The 24,072-nt window shown below is 37.3% G+C and overlaps 1 protein-coding gene across 10 annotated transcripts in view; it reads right to left on the bottom strand.

Moving 5' to 3' along the window:
* Positions 1-24,072, bottom strand: part of CLIP1 (CAP-Gly domain containing linker protein 1) — a 64,724-nt gene that overhangs the window by 19,876 nt on the left and 20,776 nt on the right. For 5 of the 10 annotated variants that reach the window (XM_019473285.1, XM_019473286.1, XM_019473287.1 and 2 more), the window contains exons 5-19: positions 23,723-23,939; positions 20,236-20,433; positions 19,757-19,860; positions 17,509-17,569; positions 16,313-16,345; positions 12,006-12,110; positions 9,597-10,541; positions 8,171-8,287; positions 7,108-7,165; positions 6,780-6,863; positions 5,576-5,732; positions 4,745-4,910; positions 4,435-4,650; positions 3,246-3,369; positions 884-3,045 (exon numbers count right to left, since the gene is read on the bottom strand). In XM_019473285.1, the coding sequence (XP_019328830.1) occupies positions 884-3,045; positions 3,246-3,369; positions 4,435-4,650; positions 4,745-4,910; positions 5,576-5,732; positions 6,780-6,863; positions 7,108-7,165; positions 8,171-8,287; positions 9,597-10,541; positions 12,006-12,110; positions 16,313-16,345; positions 17,509-17,569; positions 19,757-19,860; positions 20,236-20,433; positions 23,723-23,939 (4,747 nt within the window). The remainder of the gene's footprint in view (positions 1-883; positions 3,046-3,245; positions 3,370-4,434; positions 4,651-4,744; positions 4,911-5,575; positions 5,733-6,779; positions 6,864-7,107; positions 7,166-8,170; positions 8,288-9,596; positions 10,542-12,005; positions 12,111-16,312; positions 16,346-17,508; positions 17,570-19,756; positions 19,861-20,235; positions 20,434-23,722; positions 23,940-24,072) is intronic. The other 5 variants (XM_009283884.2, XM_009283887.2, XM_009283885.2 and 2 more) reach the window with 5 other exon arrangements.

The following is a 24,072-nucleotide window of genomic DNA, read 5'->3' as shown; positions in this document are numbered from 1 at the left end:
TAGATATTCACTTCCAACAGACTGCTCTATTTTCAGAAAATGTAGAATTATAAAAAGCTGTTAAAATTTTGAAAAAAAGAATTAAAAATCAAATAGGAGATAAAGCCAATTATTGCATTATTTCAGTGTTGTTCATTATGCCTTCATAAAAGGAAATACTTCACAAGTATATTAAGATATCTAGGGGCATAATACACATTCCTACAGTATATCTTGATTCCAATTTGTATTCAAAGTTATTTTATGGGCTTCAAGCCCCACAAACTGAAATTCAAAATAGTATTTGGAATTTGTTGGTGGTGAATACAAAAGACTTCTGTGAATAAAAAGAACACCAGAATTGCCAATGTCTTTAACAGACTGAAAGTCCTATAATGTAAATTTAAATGGTTCTCCTACACTACTTTTTATCCAATTACATTTACAGGAGCAGTACATTGTTTTGTATTTTTTGAGTAACCCAAATTTGTAATTTAACATAAAACTGCACAAAGACCTGATCTAAAACTGTATTTATTACTACTCTAGCTTTCAAGCTGCAGAGTACTTCAACAGAAGGAGCTGCTCAATTTCTCCTACCAGATTCAGGAAACAAAACTTCCTTTTATTCACAGTTTACGTTGTTTTCTTGCAACATTCAGCAACAACATAGGCTTTTATATTTATAAATAAATAAATTTAAAAAAATAGAGTTAGTGTCTTTCAGACTCACAGTTACAACTTGAAAAAAACCAAAGTAATGTAGTGAGAGAGACCATAACTCCAGCCTGTTTATAGTGAGATGAAGTGCTGATTGTGCAATGAAGTGCAGAGAGGAAACCATTGGGTTAGTGCTCAGTATTAGTATAACCATACTTGATTGTTTAACTATGTGTTTCAATACCTCAATTTTTTGCGTTACTGTTTGGGCCTGGAGAGTCTCAATTTCTTTTAGTTTCAAAGCCAGATTGTTCATCTCCTCCTGCAGCATCTGATTTTTGCCCTGAGAAACCAGCAATTTGCCTGAGAGGTCACTATTAGTTTGTTTTAAAAGTGATACTTCCTTGTACAGTTTATAATAATCCTTGGAGAATTTCTCCTTCTCTTTTAGTGTTTCTTCCTTAATGATGACCAGACTCTTCTGTTCAGCAAGCAGGCTGGCATTTTCCTGAAGTAACTGTATTTTCTCCTTCTCCATCACCTCATGCCTGTGTCGAAGATCATCTAGCCTCTTGGAGACACAGCTATGCAAGTCCTGGAGCTCTGCTTTTGATTTAGACAAGGAAACAAAGTCACTCTTCAGTCGTTCGATACTGGAAGCGAGCTGCTCTGTCTCTGCACAGAGGCTTTCTTTTTCTTTAATTATTTCCACCAGTTTAGTTTCAGATTTTTCTTTCCTCTGATCTAGAAGTTCTTTCTCAGTCAGCAATTCTTTATTTTTCTCTCTCAGCTCTTCTATCTCCTTCTCCAAGAAGCTGATGTTGCTTTGAAGTTCCATACGTTCCAACAAAAATGATTCCTTGTCCAGTTTTCTAGCTTCCTTTTCTATGGTTAAGTTTTCTTTCATAATCTCAACCTCTCCATTTAATTTCTGACACTCATCTTGCAATTCAGTCCTCTCTCTGGTCAGCATTTCCCTATCAGTGGAACAGGTCTTGAATGAAGATGACAGGACCTGCTTGGCATGTGATACGGCAGCCAGTTCATTTTCTAATGTTCTTTTGGCATCCTGGGCCTCTTTCAGAAGATCTGAAAGGTCACATTTACAGGCTATTAGCTCTTGATTTTCTAGAGTCTTCTTACTTAGTTCTTCCTTGAGGGCTTCAATGGAATCTTGGAGCATGGCATTCTCTTGGGCCAGAGCTCTCTTGGCTGAGACATTCAGTTCATGTTCTCTCTTCATATCAGAAACTGCATTTGCAGAAGACTTGTTTTCATCAAGAAGCTCTGAGTATTTGTTCTCCAATTCATTCTTCGCTTGAAGAAGAGCTTCATGGTGCTTTTCAAATTGTAACAACTTACGAAAACCAGACTCCTTTTCTAAGTTCAGTTCATTTATTTTCTCAGTAAAGACTTTCTCAGCAAGTACAGCATCTGCTGTGGCTTTAGCAAGCTTTTCAGCAATTGCCTTATTTTCATTTAAAAGTTCCTCCCTTTCAGCCAAAAGCCTTCGTTCTGATGAAGAAAGAGCCTCTTTCTCTTGAACTAACTGGTTACACTCAGAATTGGTTCTCTCTCTTGAGGCTTTAATTTCCTCAAGAAGATGAGAGAGACTAGCAAGGGAATCCTTCAACTCCATATTGTCTTTCATCGCTTTTTTAAGTTCTTTACATTCAGTCTCGAGTTCTGTTTGCATCTCTTCCGTTCTCACTTTTAATGCTTGGTTTTCACTAACCGTATTGTCTAAACTCACACGCAGCTCTTCTATACTTTTAAGAAGCATCTCCTTCTCGGACTGCAGACTCTGACTTGTCTGCAATAGACTGTCCATTTTATTTTCCAAGGCTGTATGTGTATTTTTAAGATCTGAGTATTTACCTAGGGCTGAATCTCTCTCTGCAGTCAGAGTTGACACTTCTTGCAGTAGCTCTTTTTGATCTCTGGCCAGGGCCTCACAAGAACTTTCCAGCTTCTGAATAACATCGTCTTTGTCTTTAACAACGGCATCTTTCTCTTCCAAAAGTTTCTTCTGATAATGCTTCAGTTCTTCCCATTCTTTGATATGCTTCTGACATACCATGTCCATGGCATCTTTGTTGGCCTGAAGTTCTTTCAGCTGTTGGAGCAAGGCTGACTCTGAAGACCACAGAGCATCATTTTCTTGAGTTATCTTCAGAAGGTCTGCCTGTGCTGCCTCTATTTCAGAGAGTAATTTGCTTTTCTCAGAAATTAGTGCTACCTTTTCTGTGCTTTCCTGCTGGCTTTTGGCCTCAGCTTCCTCCTTCTGCTTTAGGATTTTTTTATTTTCTGAATTAAGTTCTTCATTTATTGTCCAAAGTCGTTCTTGGTCTTGTTCCATTACTGAAATCTTTGATTCCAATTCTAGAAGTTTTGATAACAAGGAACCTGTAATTTGCTTTTCTCAGAAATTAGTGCTACCTTTTCTGTGCTTTCCTGCTGGCTTTTGGCCTCAGCTTCCTCCTTCTGCTTTAGGATTTTTTTATTTTCTGAATTAAGTTCTTCATTTATTGTCCAAAGTCGTTCTTGGTCTTGTTCCATTACTGAAATCTTTGATTCCAATTCTAGAAGTTTTGATAACAAGGAACCTCTCTCTAATTTTAAAATATTCCCCTCCTGTGTCAGAGTCTCTTTTTCTGATATCAAACCCCTCATCTTGTCTGACATTAGTTCAATCTCTTTTCTGGCTGATGCTAACACAGAGCTTAAGGACTAAAGAAATAAAGTCAGGGAGAAGGGAAAACAAAAATGAAGTCAAGCAGACAAATGAGGAACGTGGTTTAAGGGCAAACAGAGCTATTGTAATTTAAGTTTTTAAAAAGTGTATACACTGACACACAGTCCCTGCGTGAATTCAACTGTTGACAGCCACCACTGATATTTCATTACAAAGCACCCACCATCCACAGGAAAACTTTTCCGTGGTTAAATAAATTAAAAAAAAAAAAAAAAATCATGGTTTGAAGGTTCCTCCATACAAGACTTCATCTTGTTTTTAAAACGACTCTCAACAAATTTTCTGAATGTAAATTACTCAGAAAAGAGCCACAGAATTATTTCATGAGAATCTAAGGGAATTCAAATGCAGGGAGTTATATTAGATACTGACTTCCAATTCTCAAATTCACCTTCTATAGCTACTTGTCCTCATGATTCTGTCCAAAACATACTGTCATAACCCATTTAATGCAAAACACCACATCAGTGGTGTATTTAAAGTTAACTTGTGTGCCAATTTATACACTAAATATTTTGCTAAAGCATGAAACAAAGATTATAGCAAATAACTAATGAGGGATGAAAGCAAGCAGCAATGTCAAAGAAACGTGAGAAAAAAAACCAGAAATTACTAAAGTCAAGCTACATAGTAAGTAGTTGCACATAATATGGGATCATAGTACAGAACAAAATTTCAGGTCTGTAACACTTTTAAATGAAATAGTTCACAACGTATATTTTATCTAAAATTCATGCATTTAAAAAACAGAGAATAACATCTGGATCCAACTGATTGTGCTGAGCCAGATATCTATGAACATAAAATGTTAACATCAAAGAACGATATTTCATGGATTCTTGTGTAATCTAGAGAAGACAACCAGTTAGTTGTGTATGCTTCTCTTCCCTAACCAATATTAATCTACCCTGGAAAAGTTCAAAAAAGAAACACTGCAAAAATCCTACTACGAAATGATGAAGCCTGGCAAAAAACAGTGATTCACTGAAACAGAAAGATTTAAACTTTAAATTACGCGCAGAGTAACAAAGTATACGTACTTTGGCCTGTTCTGCTTCCTTTTTCAGCTCCTCAGCCTGTGTTTCCAACTCATCGTTTTTCTTTTGTGCAATTTTCAGTGCCTCTTCTGCATCCAGCAAGTTCTGCTTCAACCCTTTGATATCTGCATCATGTTTCGTGATCATCTCAGAAGTTTCTTTTTCATACTTTGCCTGAAGATCCTTATACTGAGTTTGGCTAGTCTCGATTTGCTTTTTCTGACAGAAGATAAAACAATTGGAACACAGTTAAAGAAGCAGCGGTACTATATTCTGCACGTAGTTAGCTAGTGCTTCTTAAATTTCTTCTTACCATGTCTGTTAGTTGATCCTGCATGTTTTTCAGTTCTGCTTGATGAATCTTGAGCGTTTCTTGCTGACTCTGCTCAGCTTTCCATGTTGTCTGCTCCACATTTTTCTGAAGCTGAACAGCCTTTTCATTTGCTTTAGTAAGCTCAAGTTGTATTTGCTCCAACTGCCTAGAAAGACCAAATAAAAGAACATTACTTTTTGCTGACAGCACGACAAGCACAGAGACGAAAGACTCTAAATTATGCTGAAGTTCTATTTTCTGTCCAAGCATTTAGAAAGAGATTTAATTCTTTAACATATAGAGAACGTTCTGCTAAATTAAATATATACGAGTGAGACCAAGCACTTGCCCGTGTGCAGAGCAACACAGCTGCCAGTCACCTTGCCCCCAGCCTGGGGTTTTGTAAGGTAAAGAACAACTATTCTACATACAATTTTTATTTGAAACAAAACACATTTTCTCTTGCTAGAAATGTGGGTCAAAAATGTGACCCAAAGTCTTTTATTATATATCCAAATAAACCAAGCTTATCAGGTAATCAATTAAGAAGCACAATCACAAAACAGTCTAGATTATTAAAATGTTCGTTTACTCTGGACAGTAAGAAGCATGTTACCTAAGAATTTTAGAATTATAAATGTTACATGCTCTTCAAATCACTCTGAGGAGACTGTTTGGATGAATTTAGTTTGATAGAATTAAGTTCACTTGTCATATCAATATGACATTCAGGAGCATCTTGTTCAGATATTTACAAAAAGATAAAATGAGAAGCAGGGAGTGCAGGAGTAAAGAATTAATGTGAAAAATGTTCTGACAGTGATGGAATACCTTTCTTTTAACCGGAGCTCATCATTCATTTTTGTAAGTTGGGCAGAGCTGTCTCCTGAAGACTTCATGATCTCTGCAATATCATTTTCAAGTTTGGCTTTAGCTTCAATCAGTTGCTGCTCTCTCTCTTCTCGCTCCTTCAATTTCTTCTCCATCACTGAGCAAGACAAAGGTTAGCAGTCTAGTAAATTTAAGAGAAAGGGTACGCACAGCCTAGCTAGAAGGTAGTAAAAAACTATAAACACAGCAATATTGATGCTACAGAGCTTGCAAATTACCCCTCTAAAATGAAAAATTATGATTGTTTGACCTTTGAACTGTTAATTGTAGCAGAAGGCTAAGAACTCTTCAGACATAGTAAAAAAGCAACTAGCCAAGAAATCTTTATTTCAGAATTGATTCACTTAACTTCAGGCCATGAGAAGTGGCTACGAGTTCCACCCATATCAGATGGTAATCAAGCAATATAATAAGAGAGGTATGCACATCTTACAGGCAAAACAACTCACCAGCTATTTAGTAGAGCAGCAGAAAACAAACAATGCAAGCAACACAAAGCTACAGTAAAAAAAAATTACTCATTCCAGGGCAGGCACTGCCACCAAGGGCAAGAGCAGCCCTTGGGATGACTTCTACAGTCCCAACAATGCCTTGAAAGGCTTGCTTACAGGGTACATAACCACTCTTGATTTCTTTCTACGCTGGTTTTAAATTGAGATGTACAACTAGAAAGATACAGCAAGACTCCCTCCTATGAGATAAGAAGAAGCAGACAACCAGACGAATGTACAGTCTATTTTATGTCCCTAAAAAGAAAACACTACTTATGGACAAGGCTTCTGTGAATTAACTATCTTACGCGTGTAATTCTTCAGCACGGTCCCCAAGCTTTTGACTGGTATCTAACCATTACGGCATGATTTTGTGGCAACATCAAGCAAGAATTTAACTATTGATTTGGAATACACTCAGCCAGGAAATCTTCTGCCTTACTGCACTATTCCCTTAACATCACCATCCCCTTGCTGCATCACTATACACAGTGCCACAAAAGCTGTTTTCTGCTTAGAAAAAAGGCTTTCTTTTGAAGGCAAATGCATTTGTGAAAGCATTACATACTGTGATGTGGCGAGCTGAGCAGGAGGCATACGAAAGCACAAAGCTGATGCGTTTTTCAAAACATTCCATTTTATTACTTCCTTACCAGTCAAACTAGACTTCAGCTGTTCCAGTTCTGAAGACATGAGTGCAAACTGCTCTTCTTTTTGGTTTAGTTTTTTTATTGTTTCTATGCAAGTAAAATTTTGAAAACAAAGTTAGTAACTACTTAGATGCAGACAATTCCACCTACTCGCAAGGTATATTACTCTTAAGAGAGGCTGCGCATAATCCTGTCCTTTCCATAGCTGCTGAAACTGCTGTACCGCCAAGTGTAAGTTTGAAAGCACATGGAGAAACACCCTTTATTTTGCAGCATTTATTTTCTGCAGCTTTTTATTTCTTTATTTTGTTTAGTTTAGCAGCAGACATACCTTGCATAGTTTGTTGAACGTTTTCTGCTTCATCAGCTGCACTAGTAAACTTTTCTTTCTGAAAAATGGATAAAAACCTAAGGTAAGGTTTGGTAACAGCAGTATAATTCAACCACTGAATTTATAGTAGGTATTTTTCAAGTACAAAACAGAACAGTCTTCACCTCTATTATAAATCTGAAGTTTTCGAATTACAGTTTAGCATAGATATAGTCAGCAACATAAAGCAAGATTTTCCCTTGCCTTGGTTGCAAGCAAGTCCCTAAACTTTCAAAATAACTTCTCCATCAGCTAGCATAGCAACAGAACTGCAGCCACAGAGTCCTGTGTAGAAGACGTGATTTCTGGGCTTCTCAATGCAAGGAGCTATCCATGCTGCTCACAGGCTGCACAGTGGACATCTGCAACCCTGTGATCAATCTCATACCAGTGTTTTCCAGCTTTACCAGCATGAAGAGATGCTAGACTGTGAAGAAAAGGGAGGATATTGAGGAAGGTAAGAAGCAAGACTCTTCCACCAACTTCAACTATTTACTATGGCCATGGACAGATTTTATGAGAGGGATAGTTGAAAGCATGTCTTTTTGTTACTAACTCCGGTGTAGTTTCTCAGGAAAATCCCACCCAACTACAGAATACTTGCAAGTTTAATTAAATTTGCAAAATGAGAAATCGGATGAAAAATGTCTTCAAAAACCATTTGTAAGACGCGTATAGCAAGCATTAATTTGTACGACAGTTATAACAAAGGGCCATGCGTTCCTTAATGAGTAGTCTAAATTTAAACTACATGCTGCTTTTGATTTGGTTTAATATTTTATCTGAAATCCATAAACAGATGAGCTCTATTTAGACAAAACACCTGATAACACAGAACTCGGGTGAAATGCTCTTTTCATTCTGACATGGATCCTGTTAGTCATGAACCCTTGCCTTCTTTTCATGAGTAAAATAGCTTTAAAAAACTTTGCTCAGTCAGAGTTGATCCTCAGATTTCAATTACACTCTCACCATGAAAACCAAAATCCAAAGGATAAAGTCAAAATTTTTGGGTATTACTCACCAAAACTTGAAGTTCCTTTTCCAAACAATCTTTAACTTGATTTACTGCACTCAAGTTTTTCTCAAGGTCAAGAAGCTTTTGCTCTTTGCCCTGCAGTTCTTTGGCCAGATTACTAGCCTAACGAAGATGATGAAATGGAGTAAAATAAAATTACAAACATGAATGAAAAAATAGGAAAATTAAAAGTTGAATCTGAAAGAAATAACTATACTATTAATATCACTGTAAGATGAAAAAATAAAAGAAACTGAACAAAAACAATGTGATGTGTTAACTGAGCAAAGCTGATTTCCACTGATGACTACATCACAGTACTAACTGCATCTTGGAATACATTTGAAATTGTTAAAATTTAGTTCTCTTGGAATTAATGGTAAAACATTATTTAATGGCAGACATTTTTGAGTACATTCAAAATTTCCAAACAAAGTTAAAGCATCAGTTGAATTAGTAGTTTTGGTTCTTTATTGTTTTAACTTTTTTATCTGATAAATTTAGCATTTATGTTTCAACTGGCTATTCAGACCAATACACATACGGGGATGTAATTTTTCAAAAGGCTCTGTACCACACCCAGGGGTAGTGCAGAAACCCAGCGTGAACTCAAAAATAAAGTCAAAGGTCCACAGAAATTTAGCATCTTGGAACCATCTGTGAAGGGTTTAGGAAAGCTACTTCCTGTTACTTTCCCACTACTCTTAAAATTAGAGCTCTATCTTGTCAGGTCATGCACAGATTGGGGATGTGGGGGAACCCCTAAAATGAAATTATATCTTAGCACTTTTATTCCTAGCTGCAGTGGCGGAACAACTTTCAAGTACTGAATGCCATGCTATCAACTTTAAAGAGACATTGCATCCAAAACCAAGAAAAATCTCGGCAAGATGTATCATATTGCAGTCTGTGCTTCAAAAATGCTGTGAAACGGTGCCCAGCCACATCACTGCATACCCTTGTCTTAAATAAAAGTTCCACAGGATCTTTTTTGCTTTCTTTTGTTTTTAATAGCCTCTTCCATCATCTTGTTTGATGAGAGGCAAGGTAGTGAAGGTACAGAGGAAACATTTCCCCATTGAGCCCCAAGTCACAAAGGTTAAAAACTTAAGATGTGTGGATTCTTCTCCCAAATAAGACAACAAACTAACTTTTCCATAACATGAAGCTTTCAGCAGAGGCATGCCGAAGCCTGCAGCAAGAAAGCGCAGAAAGAACTTTTTTCTTTTTCTTAGTGGTGCAGACCAAGCACTAGAAACCTGTTGAGAGACGTGACCCAGTGAACGCTTTCTCTAAACCTCCTCAGATGGTACTAAGATACGCATTCAATAAAACTAGTTTTTTCTGTGATGTATTTGCGATAGCAGATTAGAACTGTACAAATGTAAAATAAAAACAAAGTAAAAATAAAAGGATGGATGTTGATACAAACCTTGCTACTTCCATCAACCTTTTCAGTCTCTAAATTCTGAATTTGTTTCTCAGCTGCCTCAAGCTGCTTGCTAAGTTTCTGGATTTCCAATTTACCTTCAGAATTGGCTTTCTGAAGTGCAGCAAGGTCCAAAAGCTTTTCTTCAGCAGCTTTGATCTGTGGTGTAAGACTATCAATAACTTTGGTTTGTTCATTGTACTTGGCTTGCAGTACCTCTAGCTCCTTTACCTTTATTTCAGCTTCCTGTAATTTGTTTAAAGTGTCTTCCATTTCTACTAGATGCTGATCTTCCACACTTTCCAGTTTGGTCTTCAGGCTTTCCAGGTTTTGCTCTTTCTCCTCTGTGACTGCCAACAGTTTTGCTTTCAGTGATTCAATCTCTTTTAAATGATGAGATTTTTCATTTTCCTGCTTCAGTTTTAAATTTGACATTTCATTTTCGTAGTCTAATTTAATCTTCTCAATCTGAGTCTTCAACTCTGCAAATTCTGCTGTCTGAGCCCCTACACCTTTGCTGAAAGAAACTTTCAGCTCTTCCATTGCTTGTTGATGGGAGGCAATTGCAGATTCCAGCTTCGATTTCCACAGCTCTATGACATCTGAATTCTCCTTGTTGGCATGATCAAGCTTAGTTTTCAAGGATTCATTTTCTTTTGCCATTCTCTCATTTGAAGCTGAAAGTGATTTGATCTCTTTCTGCAACGCTTCTTCGCTAATTCCAAACTTCTCTTTCAGTGAATTCATCTCATTCTGATGTTCTTTGCTAACTGCTGCCATTCTTTCTTGCAAAGAACTTATTTCTTGTAACAATGAAAGAGAAGTGTCCACATCATCAATGTGTTTACTAGACTCTAATCTCCCTCGAAGCTCAGCTACTTCCTTCACCCGCAATGCTAGATCTCTTTCTAGTTCCATGATGCGAGATTTTTCTGACACCGTGGCCACCTATGATTAATAGCATTTCAAGAAAAGAAGAAAGAATTATAAAAGATATGTTTAATACAAAGACACTTAGGCCTCATTGAAAAGAAACCACCGAGTGTTGCAAACTAACATCATTAGTGTATTCTTCCTCGCATTTTGGATTAGAATATCTTTGAGTTTCTTTGTCAACTCCTATTTCTACGGAAATTCTAAAGAAACCTTAAGTAAAAGTAAATGCTGCTTTTACATGGAAGGCTGTGAAACAAGACCAACTGTTGTTTCATTTATGTATAAATTATTGCTTTAAAAAAAAAAAGGAAAAATGTCCACGTCTTTGTATTACACGCATATTATATTCTTTCTAAAGGTGGAATTTATTTAAATTCATTTTTCTGAAGTTATCTGGAAATAACGACTTGCTAAACAACTTACAAACTATGCTTATGCATATTATCAATGTTTAACAAAATATTTCTCAGAACCACTTTAAAAAAGACTGAAAAAGAAAGGAGAACCCTGAGGTCTGTCTTTATTGAAATAATTGCTTCCAAATTCATCTCATGCCAGCTATAAGACTGTCAGAGAAAAATACAAACACATTTTTAGCCTACAAATCCTTTGAAACTCCTTCTATATCCACTCCATTGTTCTCTCTGAAAAAGCATCCTCACGTTATCTGAGCTTTTCACTGACTGTTGAAGCAGTTTGTGGTATGGAAAAGCATGCAAAGCTACCACAATTATTTCTAATTAGGAAGTTACTGTTTCAACCTCCCTATTATACCAACATCATGAAAAAGATACTACTTACCTGCAATTGCTTTTTAAAAGTACTTATTATAGAGTACATTTTTGGTTTTATAATATTCATCCCTACCTACATCTGCTGAACTTCTGACTTGGGACAAAGTATGTCCAATAATATTTTGACAGGCAACAGTATTACTAATGCTACTGGGATATCCATGAAAAGATATCCATGTCATGGGTAGAAAAAAAAGAACCAAAAAGCCACTGCAAACCATGATTTAGCAAAACAAGTAGTACAACAACTATCTAAGACCTCAGCAACCAAGCCCCAAATACTAAGTTTGTGTTAAAAGCATCGGCACAGTCGATCTTACTTCTTTTGGATTTAATGAACTTTGCTACTTCTAAAAATGAACCACTGAATATTCCTTTATGTCAATTCACAGTCCCATTTGCTACTTTTGACTTGGATTCAAGTATTAATTTTGCAGTTTTAAGACATCTTACCTGAATTCTTCTGAAGAAATGAGTATACATATACAGGCATACACATACGCAACACTGAAGCTCAAAATTAATGCTAATTTTTAAAGTGTTCCAGCTACATCTCTAGCAGGTACTGATCATGGCAGGACCAAGGATATGTTTCGGCACGTGTTATACCCAGAAGACTGTGTCATCAGAAATCTTCCACAACACAAATCAGTCTTGTTATTTAAATAGTGAAAACCATTACCCTAGTGTCTTCTAACTCCCTCTGGAGTTTGTCAGCTTTGGTCTTTTCAAAGAGCAGGCTCTGTTCAAGCTCCTTAATGCGGGCATGCTCCAGTTTGGTCTGCGTCTGTTAGTAAAAAGGGAAAGGAAGAGAACACAACGGTGCCACCATCACATGCCAGCACAAGAGGAGGGAGCCACATGCAGGCCGTGCTGCCAGAATCTTCTACCAATGATGAGCAGAGAAGATGCAGTGGATAAAATGAACAGGGAAATGCTATGGATGAGAAAGATGGACTGAAAGTGTAAATGGACTGAGTGTAAAAAAATAAAAAATAAATAAAAAAAAAAATCACAAACGAAGAAATATGAACAAAAAAGTTTCATGCAGCCAAGTAGAAGTTATTTATCAGTACATGAAGTTTTCAGCACAAATTAGAATAGTTATGTAAAAAAAAAATATATGTGTATGTATATCTGTACCTGTTCTAACAGGATGATAAATCCCTTTCCTTGTCATCCCACTAACTTTTTTCTTTAATGTATCGGGCTTATTTTATAAATGATTTAGTTATGAACCAGCGGACAAAAATTCATCACTGAAGCTCGTAAGACAAATTAAAACTTTTTTTTTTTTTTTTAAAATAGTGGCTGTATCTCAAGTCTCAGCCATAAAAATCCTTTTTGCTAAGACCTGGGAACATTAAGGTTCACTTGTCACTATGGTATGATTTATTTGAATAGAAATAGAAAGAGAATGGTTGTCTACAACTGCAGAACCCTCCTAGTTCTTCCCCCTCCTCCTCTTTCAGGAAGGAAGCAAGCAGCAAGTAAGATTCTCCAAAACCAGGTGAAAAAGTGCATCAGTCTGGTTGCTCTGTTGTTACTGAAGTCTAAATGCATTGAACAAGATGTGGAAGTAAGGGGAAAAAAAAAAAGAAAGATCTTTGTAATTCTAATGGGTTCCTAAAGAGAAGCAGGAAGCCGATGAAACTGAGTGGGTACCTCCTTGCCTTTTGCTTACAACGGGGTAGAATTTTTAGCAAGAACACAGAATATTGGATATTCTGGCTTGATACCCAGATACTCCCAGAGGCCTGCAAGAGAGCTTGAAGTTTGAGAGATGCAGGTAAAGTCCAGCAGCTAGTTCAAATCTGACCTGCACCTCTGAAGTGGGGAAAAGGGGAGGGGGAAAGAAAAAAGAAATAAAAAGAGGTAAGAACGAGGTGCCATGCTTATTTCTGAAGTGCCGAGATTTGAGTACTGTGTCAATCTTGACAGGTCACTGTTAGTTTAAATTTACTAAACAATCCAAATTAAAAGGATTATGAAAGTCTATTGTTGCTTCACAGTGTCTTTTCCAAAAAGAGCAGCTTTTCAGGGCTTGCCCACATCAAGAGTAAGGTGGATGTCCAGAAGAAGACTGAATGAATTTCTGCCTGGGTAGGCTAAGATGTGTTTATTAACCGAAGAAGTGGCATCCATCAGTCTGATGAAAGTTACCCCACACAGCTTAACTGCCGCAGTTAATTTACTGCGGAACAAAGTAAGGCAGTAACCCCCAAACCCTATGAACTACTATTAACAGAAAAGAGTCCTGCAGCCTGAACAGCTACCCACTGAACACTGGATTGAAAGAATCCGAAAAGGCAGGAAGACGCATCTGAATAATTCCAAAGCCACACTGCTGCCAAAGCCACAGCGCAGCGGTGTGTGCACAGCTGGCAGGACACTGCTGCTTCTCTGATCTTTGTAATATGATATTTAAAAATCCCTGCAGAACTGTGTTATTTATAGAGTGACAAGCTGATTAGTACTGCCTCCAAACCAGCTGTAGCAGTTAAAGATCTTATGTAGTCTCTGCAGAGCAAGTGGGATGGGGATGAGCCTCTTGTTTTGCTTCAGGCCCGTCTTCCTCCAAACACAGTATTCCTTCTGACAGCATCAAGTTATCTTCTTTCCCAAAAGCATGCAGACATCTGGCGGTTTAATTTTTTAAACATTTTTCCAGCTGAAAACAGTTGGCTGTTTTACTATGTAGTTACTAGGTCCAAAGTACTAAAATCCACAAACGCTAAAAGTTGCTTCTTAGATTTGTCTGGTTTTTGAAATTCCATAGCAGATTTGTTTCTCTATCAGTGGAAGATCTTCAGTGGGGAAAAAGAACCATGAGAACACAGATTACTGTTTTGCCTCCCACAGCCTTTGAAAATGGAACTAAGTATTCTAAGGGAAATGACAATATTTTATAAGCAGCTGTAATTCAGTCCCCTCTCTGAGACAGGTTAGTATTAGTTCTGATCCACAACAAAATTAGAAGTCTGAAAAGTAATCTATTTTTAAAAATTGAATATTCATACCTTACTTGCTCTAATTCACCAAAGGGGTCTATTGAAAACCAAGAAACCCCAAACCTGATAATTGCAGAATTCTCCGTGCATGACTTTGCAAAATATGCTATCTTAAGTTTTCCTATGCTACAAAAAACCCCAAACACTCTGATCATTAATTTTATAGACATCGCTTTACTACTGCAAAGATCAGATATACCATCACTGATTACTGAGGGTTTTTTTTAATCCCATCTCTTATATATTACAAAGGGAAATAAGTCAAAATCCTACCAAAATGGAAATAAAAGATAAAAAAAAAATACTCCAGAGATCTTTGCTGGACAACTTTTTCCCCATTTAGGGCATGAGGGATTATCATTTAAACAAGTCTGATTTCCAAGGGACAGACTCCAGTTTCCCTGAGGTAAAAATCACTGCAAAATTTTGAATCACTCAAATTGTTCTTCTCAGTTTACTGTGCTCTGGGTTTCCTCAAAGAGAAACATAATCATTTAGACATTTCTCTCTAGATGATCAGGAGAGAAGAGTACTACAAAAAGAAGAAAAGAATTTTATTGTAAACCTTAACTTGGATGGAAAAGAAAAACAGAAAAGGAAAAAAAAAAAAATCCCCAACAACCCACCAGCAAAGGAAGCATCTTCACCTTCTCCAAAGCTTCGCAGTTAGACTGATAGGGAAACGGGACGAGCCTTACTCTGTGCCTTGATCTTTTTAGAGTTCCACTCAAATAAACTTCAGAGACCAGTCATCAGCTATTTTCAGCACTTGTGTATTCTAGCTACTCTTTCATTTCAAAATAAACCTTACTGTTAAGTTTATTTGACTATAGGTCAAACGGTGAAATTGTGCTGAAGCCGTAAATGCTGATAATCAGTTCTAGGATAGGGGCAAGACGACCTTCAGTCCCTTCGTGCTGGTGTAACAATCACAGAACACGACTGAGATTATGAAGCATTAGCCTAGAAACTAAGTGATCACCCACTTCTCTCCTTTAGAGAGTGAAGATGTCCATTTTTATGGAAAAATTACAATAGGGAAATCAGGAGTAAAGATAGGATTAAACAAGGAGTGCACAAAACAAGAGAAAGGAAGGGCACATGCAGATTTACTTCTAACACACTGTGAGCCTGATTGGAAGAACAGAGGAGACCCAGATCGCTGAAGTAGCTTCGCAAAAGGAACGCCTAAGAATACACAGCGGGAAACCAGTTTTAGTCTTGAGAACTTTCTATCTCGGCTGGGGATGCAGCGGAGGAGGCAGCCTGGGATAAATTTTCCTGAGTCCAATCAAAGAGAGGGCTTTTAAATTCCACTCTTCTGAGCTATGGAAGCAAGAGGGCTGCTTAAACATCTTGTAAGGCAATTTCTGTTACCCAGTAACATATATTTTTCCTACGTAATTCAAAGAGAAGCTACATGAAGATACAGTAAAATCAGACAGCTCTGCACGCTAATTCTTCAGATGTTTTTAAATCATCTCTCCCCTTAGCTTTTCATGCAAAAAAACCCCCACTAATAAGGGGAGGTGGGGAACATACCCATTTTTTTTCCGCAGAAAAATTAATCAGCTAATTGCATACTGCATCTATTGAACAGCAGTAGGAGCTCACAGGAAAGCATGCAGGATTTTGTGAAGAAAACAACTAAAATCCTACATTTAAATGAAAGGCATTTCAAGATCCTGGACAGTCATCTTCTACAAGCTCCTATACTCTTCAATTAGTTGCAAAGTTTTTGACCCTAAAGAATTCTAATGACACATTCGCCCTCTCTTCAGTTAATGGGGATTACAACGTTTAGTCATTACACACATTCTTTTCAATAAATGTTGTAATTGCTCTGAAAGCAACATGCACACAAATACTAGAGTCAATGTTTCAATAACAGATTATGCAGTTAGTGAATAAGTATAAGCATTTTCTGCACACAATCTGTTAACATGGGATGTCTCTGCACATTCAAGTGCCCTCTTACATTTTCTGGATCTTCCGAAATCTGCCTCTTTCGCTATCAGTAAAATTAAAAAAAACAAACAAAAATATTTCACCTGCAGACTTAGCACTATCATTCCAACACAAACAACAAGATACATTTCATTATCTTGAATTCCGTTTAAACTCTAAGTTATGCAACTTGACAAACCAGAGTCTTTAAGATGGCTTGCCATGACTATTGACTGATTTAACAAAAAATAAAAAATTAAAATTTTCCATGGACTAAACAATAAAAGGAGCATTCTGTGAAGAGTCTAGGTAGGTATCTTAAAATGAATGGAAGACTAAAATAAAAGAAATGTTATATGAAATGAGTAATTTTCATAAGGCTAGCACTTTAATCATAAATGGTTCACAGGAACACAAGTTAATTAAGTTTGTACTTCATGCTGTGCACGAAGTTCTAATATTTTTATGATTAGACAAGAACAGAGTAAACCAACTAAAAAGTATCTTGCTTTTTAATTTGAAATTTGGGATAAAAATTGGCAGTGTTGAAATATCTGAGAGTAATCCTTCATTAAATGTTTTCTATTCTGATTGTGTAATAACATACTGTGTTTTAGCCCAATGTTATAGTTATACCAACAGTAGAAAGATAAAAATTGCACATGTTAATTGCTGTTTAGATTTTGTGTGCAATAACTCTCAGGACAAACCATTCTTTGTTAATCAATCTTCCCTAAGGAAAGCACAGGGATTATTCAAAAAAGTGATCAAAGACAAACAGGACTAGTCTTCAATATTAATTTTCAACGGCATAAATATTAACTTGTAATTTCATAACTTCAAAATGATTTTTTTGGTGGTGGTTACTCCTAAGCAATTTCAGAAACATTAGTAAGATCTAATATACAATAATGTAAAATATCAAAAGGTAGAGTTTTCTATGAATTAATTTAACTACTCTAAACAACTAAAGCCATTCCACAGTACAACCCTTGCTGAAGTGTGTAACTGAATTACAGGTGCAACCCTGTAGTTTCAGGACGGTTAGCTTACTCAAGGACTGCAGAACTGGGAATCACTTTCATGTGCTTTGCATATGCTTGGACCAGTACTGCATCTGTTAATCATTCCTGCCTTTCTCTTCCAGAGAACAGTACACTTAATCTGAACTGATTGCATTTCTGTGTCCTACTATATACCCTGTTTCCAAAGCTGGAGATATTTTACCTCTAGGTCTCCTTTGGTAATGGATTCTTCCTCCACACGGAACTGAAGGTCTTCAACTTTCCTGTGGGGACAATTCATTAAAATTCAGATAACTTTCAAAGAAAATGCTTTCAAGCTCACTTTTCAGTGGAAATCAGAACTACAGCGACATCGTTATGATTGTACCAGCAAACTGCCAGAAACATTAAGGAGAAATCTCTCACAGGAAGCATCAGAGAGAAGGAAAGCTGCTGTCTTTAAAATACAAGCACTGACAAAGTAAGGCATCAGTCTTCCTGCAGCTCTATAAAGAAAGTATTTTGTTGCATTTTCTGACAAGTTAAAAAGAAAACCTTTAAGTCATCATTGATCCTCTCATTCTTTCACCCTTCTGCACGTCCTCAGAAGAGGTGACCTAAATGAACAGTCTGATCTCATGTTCTGTATATTCTACCATTCACCTAAGACACAGTCAGAGAGTTAGGACACATCCAGGATACCCACGGGCCTTCTAGAAGTGCGCCGGTCAACTTGCATCAAAACTCTAGCACAGACAAACATATGTTAGGTGTCAAGATGAACTGCAAGATGCAGAGTGGGAGCGCGAGCAAGAACATTGACTTGCCTTGCTCATACAGGAGTCTTAGAATGAGAAGACAGAGGTGAGAAGCTTATATCTGACAAAATAAAATTTGTAAAAAGTTTTTTCTTCCCTGCCCTGACTCTGGTATACCCCAATGAACAAGGGGCCAGATCTCCTCCTTTTCCCCTTCATCCTTTCAACGCTGTAAGATGCTGCAAAGGAATAGACAAGCACGTCGTCTTTCCTTTGAATTACACACATTGCTGGTGCCCGCAGCTTGGCTGACAGATGTAGAAATCATTGCATCAGAGAGTTACAAGTGATGGATGTCTAAAATAAAAGGACAATAAGAACTTATTACTGGAAGTGGGTCTTATCAATGTGCTTTGGGAAACAGAGGATTAAAGATTATTTGACTTCAAGTCGCTGCTGAGACTGACTTGAATACATATTACAGAGAACTTTCAAAGTAAATAAGCCTAGAGTGGTTAGGAGGAAGGAGAAATCTTACACTGCCGAAGCCATGAAATGTTTTCCCGGCTGTAGGACGTCACTTCAGTGAATGGGTAGCAGGTGCACAGCAGCACTGTCACGCTGCCTAGCAACACGCTGAAGGTGAGCTCAAGGCCATGGAGGATTGCGGTGAAACAGACCCCCACTGACCTGGCACTCAGTGAAAGTAGGTCCACAGCCAGGCTGCCGGAGGTGCTGCAAAACTGCCTTTTTTTTTTTTTTTAAATTTAAAAACCCACTGCATTATTTCATAGAGAACATACAAATAATTCCAGACTTAACTCTGCTGCTTGTTTTGAAAATTCAGTTAGAGTGGGTCCCATAAAAAGGCAGCACAGAGATTGTAAAGGAATTGCCCAGGGTTTACCATTGCATTTTCTCATCTGTGATTTCTAGTTTTAGGCAGGCTTTTCAGAGAGGTTGACATCTGACTGATTTCAGGGATGCACACAAGCCTACAGGGCAGACTCACAGTGGGTTTCTAAAGAGACCCTTGCTTTTCAAAAGCATTCCAAATCTACCAAAACAATTTATCAGATTATTTCCTCACCTAACCTTGACCCAACAATTTATCAGGTTATTTCCTTTCCTAACCTCACCTTACCTATTTGGTAATCTCAGTTCCCTTCCTCAAATGGTTATGAAAGGGAATTAGAAAAGGCATTAAAATTAATGGCTTTAATGATTTTCCTGTAAGAGACAGACCCTACCTAGAAGCACATGACCAACAGTAATAAATTATTCACAAGAGAACTAAACTGTAAATTCCTAATCCAGCACTGTCAGAAAGTGAGATTATCAAAATTTTCATTTGGAAGTGGAAGAAGAGTGTTTCAAAAAGATCAGGTATGATCCATTAATTTCATATGAGTAGGAATAAAATCCTTCATAACAGAAAGCTATACTAAAAGGAATGAGTTGCATGAAATTCAGCTATAAACAATAATTACAGCCTCTAAGCAAGTCCACTTTCTTTGGCTTTCCCTCCCCAAATTTAAGAGAAGGGGTTTTTTAGTATTAATTTTAAGAAACTGCAATATGATTTTATACAATAATTGCCCATATCTGCATTATTCAAAATTTGTTTCTTATTTGAGAGTCACCACAGCATTTGCTTTTAATGCAAAGTTTGCTTTTAACAGAGTTATACTAATGAAGACAGTTTTGGGTTACCTTTTCTCTTCCTCAAGCTGATTAAGAAGTTCCACTTTCTCCCTATCAGCAGCCTCCACCATAGCTCGTAGCTGGTCCATTTTTGCTTCCATCTCCAGGACATGCTAATCAGCAGGAGGAATAAGAACAAAATCTACTAAGTTGGGCAATACATGAATTTTTTCCAAGTTCTATACCTCAGTAATCACAATTTGGTAAAGCGATGGGCCAAGGGACAGGAATCTTATCGTACTCAAATATGTATATAATAAAATATTGTAGAGATGTGTGGAGAAGTTCAACGAAAATGAGTTAAATGAAGTAGATTTGCTATCTCATCAAGCCAAAGCTCCCACAACGAAGATCTCACAGGTATGGACTACTTTCGTTTTAGAACACCACCTCTTACTCACAGACCTTTTTAATAAGAAAACACAATTTTGGAAATTAAGTAAATTGTATTAAAGCCTCTATTTTAAGAACAGCAATACCACTCTTACCCGATCGTGTCCATCGCGCACAAGTGCTAATTCCTGCTCTATTTCCCCTACGTGACTGGTTGCTTTTGCAACTTCTGCCCTCTCCAGGTCCCTTTCTGCCAGGAGCTGTTCAATGTGTTGCTGCTTCTCCTTCAGTGCCTCCTGTAGGGCTGTGGTACCAGAAATTTTTCTTGCATACCGGGAGGATGTTTCTGTCAACTTCACAAAGTAAATACGTTAAAAATCATTCTGTATCAAGTGAAAACAAGGGATATCTCCAGATTCTACAAACATTGGGTTAGTAAAGGAAATGCTTTCTGTAAGCTACTGTACCTTTACCTTCTCCTTTTACATTTAAATGACTTAATTTTCTAGAATTTAACAATGGCCATACATATGTGTAGTAAGACTGTTTTGTAGCAATCAGCAGCTAGTGTCTCAGAGACAGAAGGGTTGAAGTGAAAACAAAAGGCTGGCCTCAGTCGAAGGTGTGCTTAGTAGACTCACACAAAGCTCATTATGTTCCTAAGCACCTTTTTGCACTAAAAAACAAGGCAGCCTTTTAGCAAGTTAAAAGCATTGTGCCTCTAGTTATCAAGTCATCATCTTGGGTCACCAGCAACAGTATAACATTTCTAAATACCCTATCAAAAGCTTTTGGAACTCCAACTAGCATTTGGGACCTCTACTATGGCAATAAAACATCCAGGATGAAAAGCATTTACCTTGACGTAAAAAGCCAGCCTTACAGCTAAAACCTTGTGAAGAAGAACAATTGATATCTGACTAAAACGTACGTTTATATCACTTGGAATTAAATTACTTCTGGAAAAAAAATCTGGAAGATTAAACTGAAAGAGTATAGATAAAAATATCTGACTAAAACGTACGTTTATATCACTTGGAATTAAATTACTTCTGGAAAAAAAACTGGAAGATTAAACTTAAAGAGTATAGATAAAAATGAATCAATCTGAAGAACTATAGCTAAAATGAACCTCAGGTTTTTCCTTGACCTTGCACGATCTCTGCTCTACTGGATGGAACCAGCGTCAGTGAAAATTCAGCATGGCCCTGTCTTCTACTTCCTCAAGAGTTTTTGAGCTAGAATAAATAAAGTGCAATTATGTAGTAAAAGTGAGCAATAGTTGTGAAAACAGCAAAAACTGAACAAAAAAAAAAATCCAATACAGCTTATAAAAACTGACTTTAAACTTAACAGCTCAGAAATTTGTCTAAGTATTAAATGAGAATGACATCTCAGTTAAAGCCTTATTTAAAACAAAAACCAATACACAAAGGCTTGCTCTTCTGTTATGTTAACCTTTAGCTCTGTCTAATAGTATTGCCCAAGAACAGGAGCAAGTTTCTTCCATGATCCTTTCAGAAATCAAAATGTTGAAGAATAGTTGCCATATACAGCCTGGGATGCTGGCATTGGACAACATCCCCAACAGAAAGCGTAACACGGACGTGTTCTCCTGTCATCAAAAACACACTTCCCCTTCTGTTACCATGATTGCTACACAATCCCTCTAACTTGTCTGCTCACAGCCTTGAATGATAGGTCTACAATCCATTGCAAACGCTGTATGAAGTGACTGAAAAGGTTATGAGATAGAATAAACCATCTTCCACTTGGATGCTTAGATTAGTTGTTTCAGATCCTCTCAGTTTCTAGAAGAGATCTCGTTCCAGAATGTATTGCTTTTTAACAATTCTAGCTCTTCAAATCAAACTTGACTGAATTCCCGATTCCAAAAGAAATCCACAAGATTTCAGAGAAACATCAACTTCCTTCAGACTTGGAAATAAATACGAATTGTATCAGACAGCCCTCTTAAATCATTAGATCACCTACTTCGACAGTTGCTTTTCTTGCACAGGAAGAAGAAAACAGCAACAGCCCTGAATAACTGAGAAGACTATGTAAGAGTCCAGCAACTTCCAGATAAGCTACAATTTTCCTAGAAATTGAAGCACGAAAAGTCTGCTGTGTCAAAACTGATTTCAGGAAATCTTGTTTCTTCAGCAGCTTGACTTTTAAAGAAGAAGTGTCAGAATTATTTTGACAGTCCTTTTAACTTGGAAGGTAACCAAATGTTCACGTTGCCTGAGAAAGAGAGTTGGAAGAAAGCTGGAATTTTAATTCCAGAAATAGTAGATTACAGAAGCTTTATCTTTTATGGCCCAAAACATGCAAAAGCCCTGGAGCACAACGCAGAGGCAAAATAAGCAAATATATTGTAGACATTTACAACGTGTAACTGTACTCTCTTGTTTCTTAGAGTATCACAGCATACGGAATAAAATGTAGAGGTCCATGTTAATGCTTCACCATCAGCTCACGAAGTCTGCCCTGAACCTGAGGTAGCACCACATGTTAGCGCACCGATTTCAAACTAGGGGGCACTCTGCAGCCAGAAGTGCAACTTCCAGAATGGATTAAGTAATAAAGTCCCACTGTTTGTGCCAAATAGAAGTGCCTTACGCTTTCTGTGATAAGGTATTAACCCTGTTGCCCTGACCAACTGTTGACCTCTGTTCGCTTGTAATCTGCTTCAGTTTTGAAGGACTACAGTAAGTCACCTCTCTGTTCTGCGCCTGCTGGTCAGTGGGACAGTATGCCAGCTAACCAGTTCCAGATCAGTGGGAGTGATCTCTTTCTAATTAGATGTATTTATGTACTTTGGTTTACAAAAAAAAGGAAACCTCTAGGGTGACTGTGGAAAAAACCAATTATTTCTATGCTTATAATTGCTTTAAAAGACAGACTTTTTAAAATTCACCTTTCCCAGAAGATTTCTGTTTTACTGCTGCAACCCAAGATTAGGACATTTATGTAACAGAGCAACTTTAAAAGAATCCATAGTAAGTGTATTAGGTGGAATTAGTAGTGTGTTAGAATTCACCTGAGCCACTGCACTTTGCAACATTTAGCCTTTATGAATTCATAGGATTAAAACAAATCTAAAACAAAAGAAAGAGGCTTCTTGTCAGCAAAGACTTGACAATTGCTACTTCTGTATTTCTCAGCTGACTCATCTTTTTAACAGTAAAAGAAAAACTTTTTACATTTTAGACAATTTGAAGCTTCCTGCTTAATAAAACAAGTTTGATCTATGGAAGCTTTAATGCATACCAGATCCTCAAACACCAACCCCGTATGACAGAGGTAGTGCTAGGAAAATGAACAACTAAATGGAGATTCCAGTCAGAGAACGCTGATGCCTTTTCAGTTTGTTGGCATCGCAAGCCCCTTTCTTATTGGAATAACTCAGTTAGCCTGAATTAACTGTGTAAGCTTAAATATTCAGCTACTCTTCAGGGCTAGCTAAGATTTCCTTCCTTCATGCATGCTTTGAATGAAAAAGAGAGCACAATTAAATGTATATTGTGCTCTGCCCAAGATCTGTTCTATTCTCAATTTATGCAAGTAGACCACAGGCAAGTGCCACGTGGATTCCTGCTTGGGAACGTAAAGCATGCAATAGAAAAAGAAGCTTACTAGTCCTGTACGGCTTGGCTTGCTGCTTACTGAAGATGCCACAGAACTGAGAGAGCTCAGGGAAGATGCACTGGGACTACGTTTCAGGGCTGTGGGAGTCGCAACCACTTTTCGAACAGTTGTCTTTGCTTTCGCTGGTGTGGTTGACGGGAATCCAATCTTCGTAACTTTGTGGACTGGAGCAAACAAACCGTATTTTGGCTGACATTGAAAATACCTTTAAAAAAAGCAAAGCAGACAGATGAGAGTACTAAATTAACTTCTGTCTTTTCAGATGCATGGTCTGGCTTCACAAAGAATTCTAGATCAATAGTCTAAAAGTATTAAAGGACAGGGTAACAGCTGGTGAC

Source organism: Aptenodytes forsteri, unplaced genomic scaffold (assembly GCF_000699145.1).
Source record: "Aptenodytes forsteri isolate BGI_AS27 unplaced genomic scaffold, ASM69914v1 Scaffold118, whole genome shotgun sequence".
Lineage (NCBI taxonomy): Eukaryota > Metazoa > Chordata > Aves > Sphenisciformes > Spheniscidae > Aptenodytes > Aptenodytes forsteri.
This window is presented reverse-complemented; position numbering and strand designations above follow the sequence as displayed.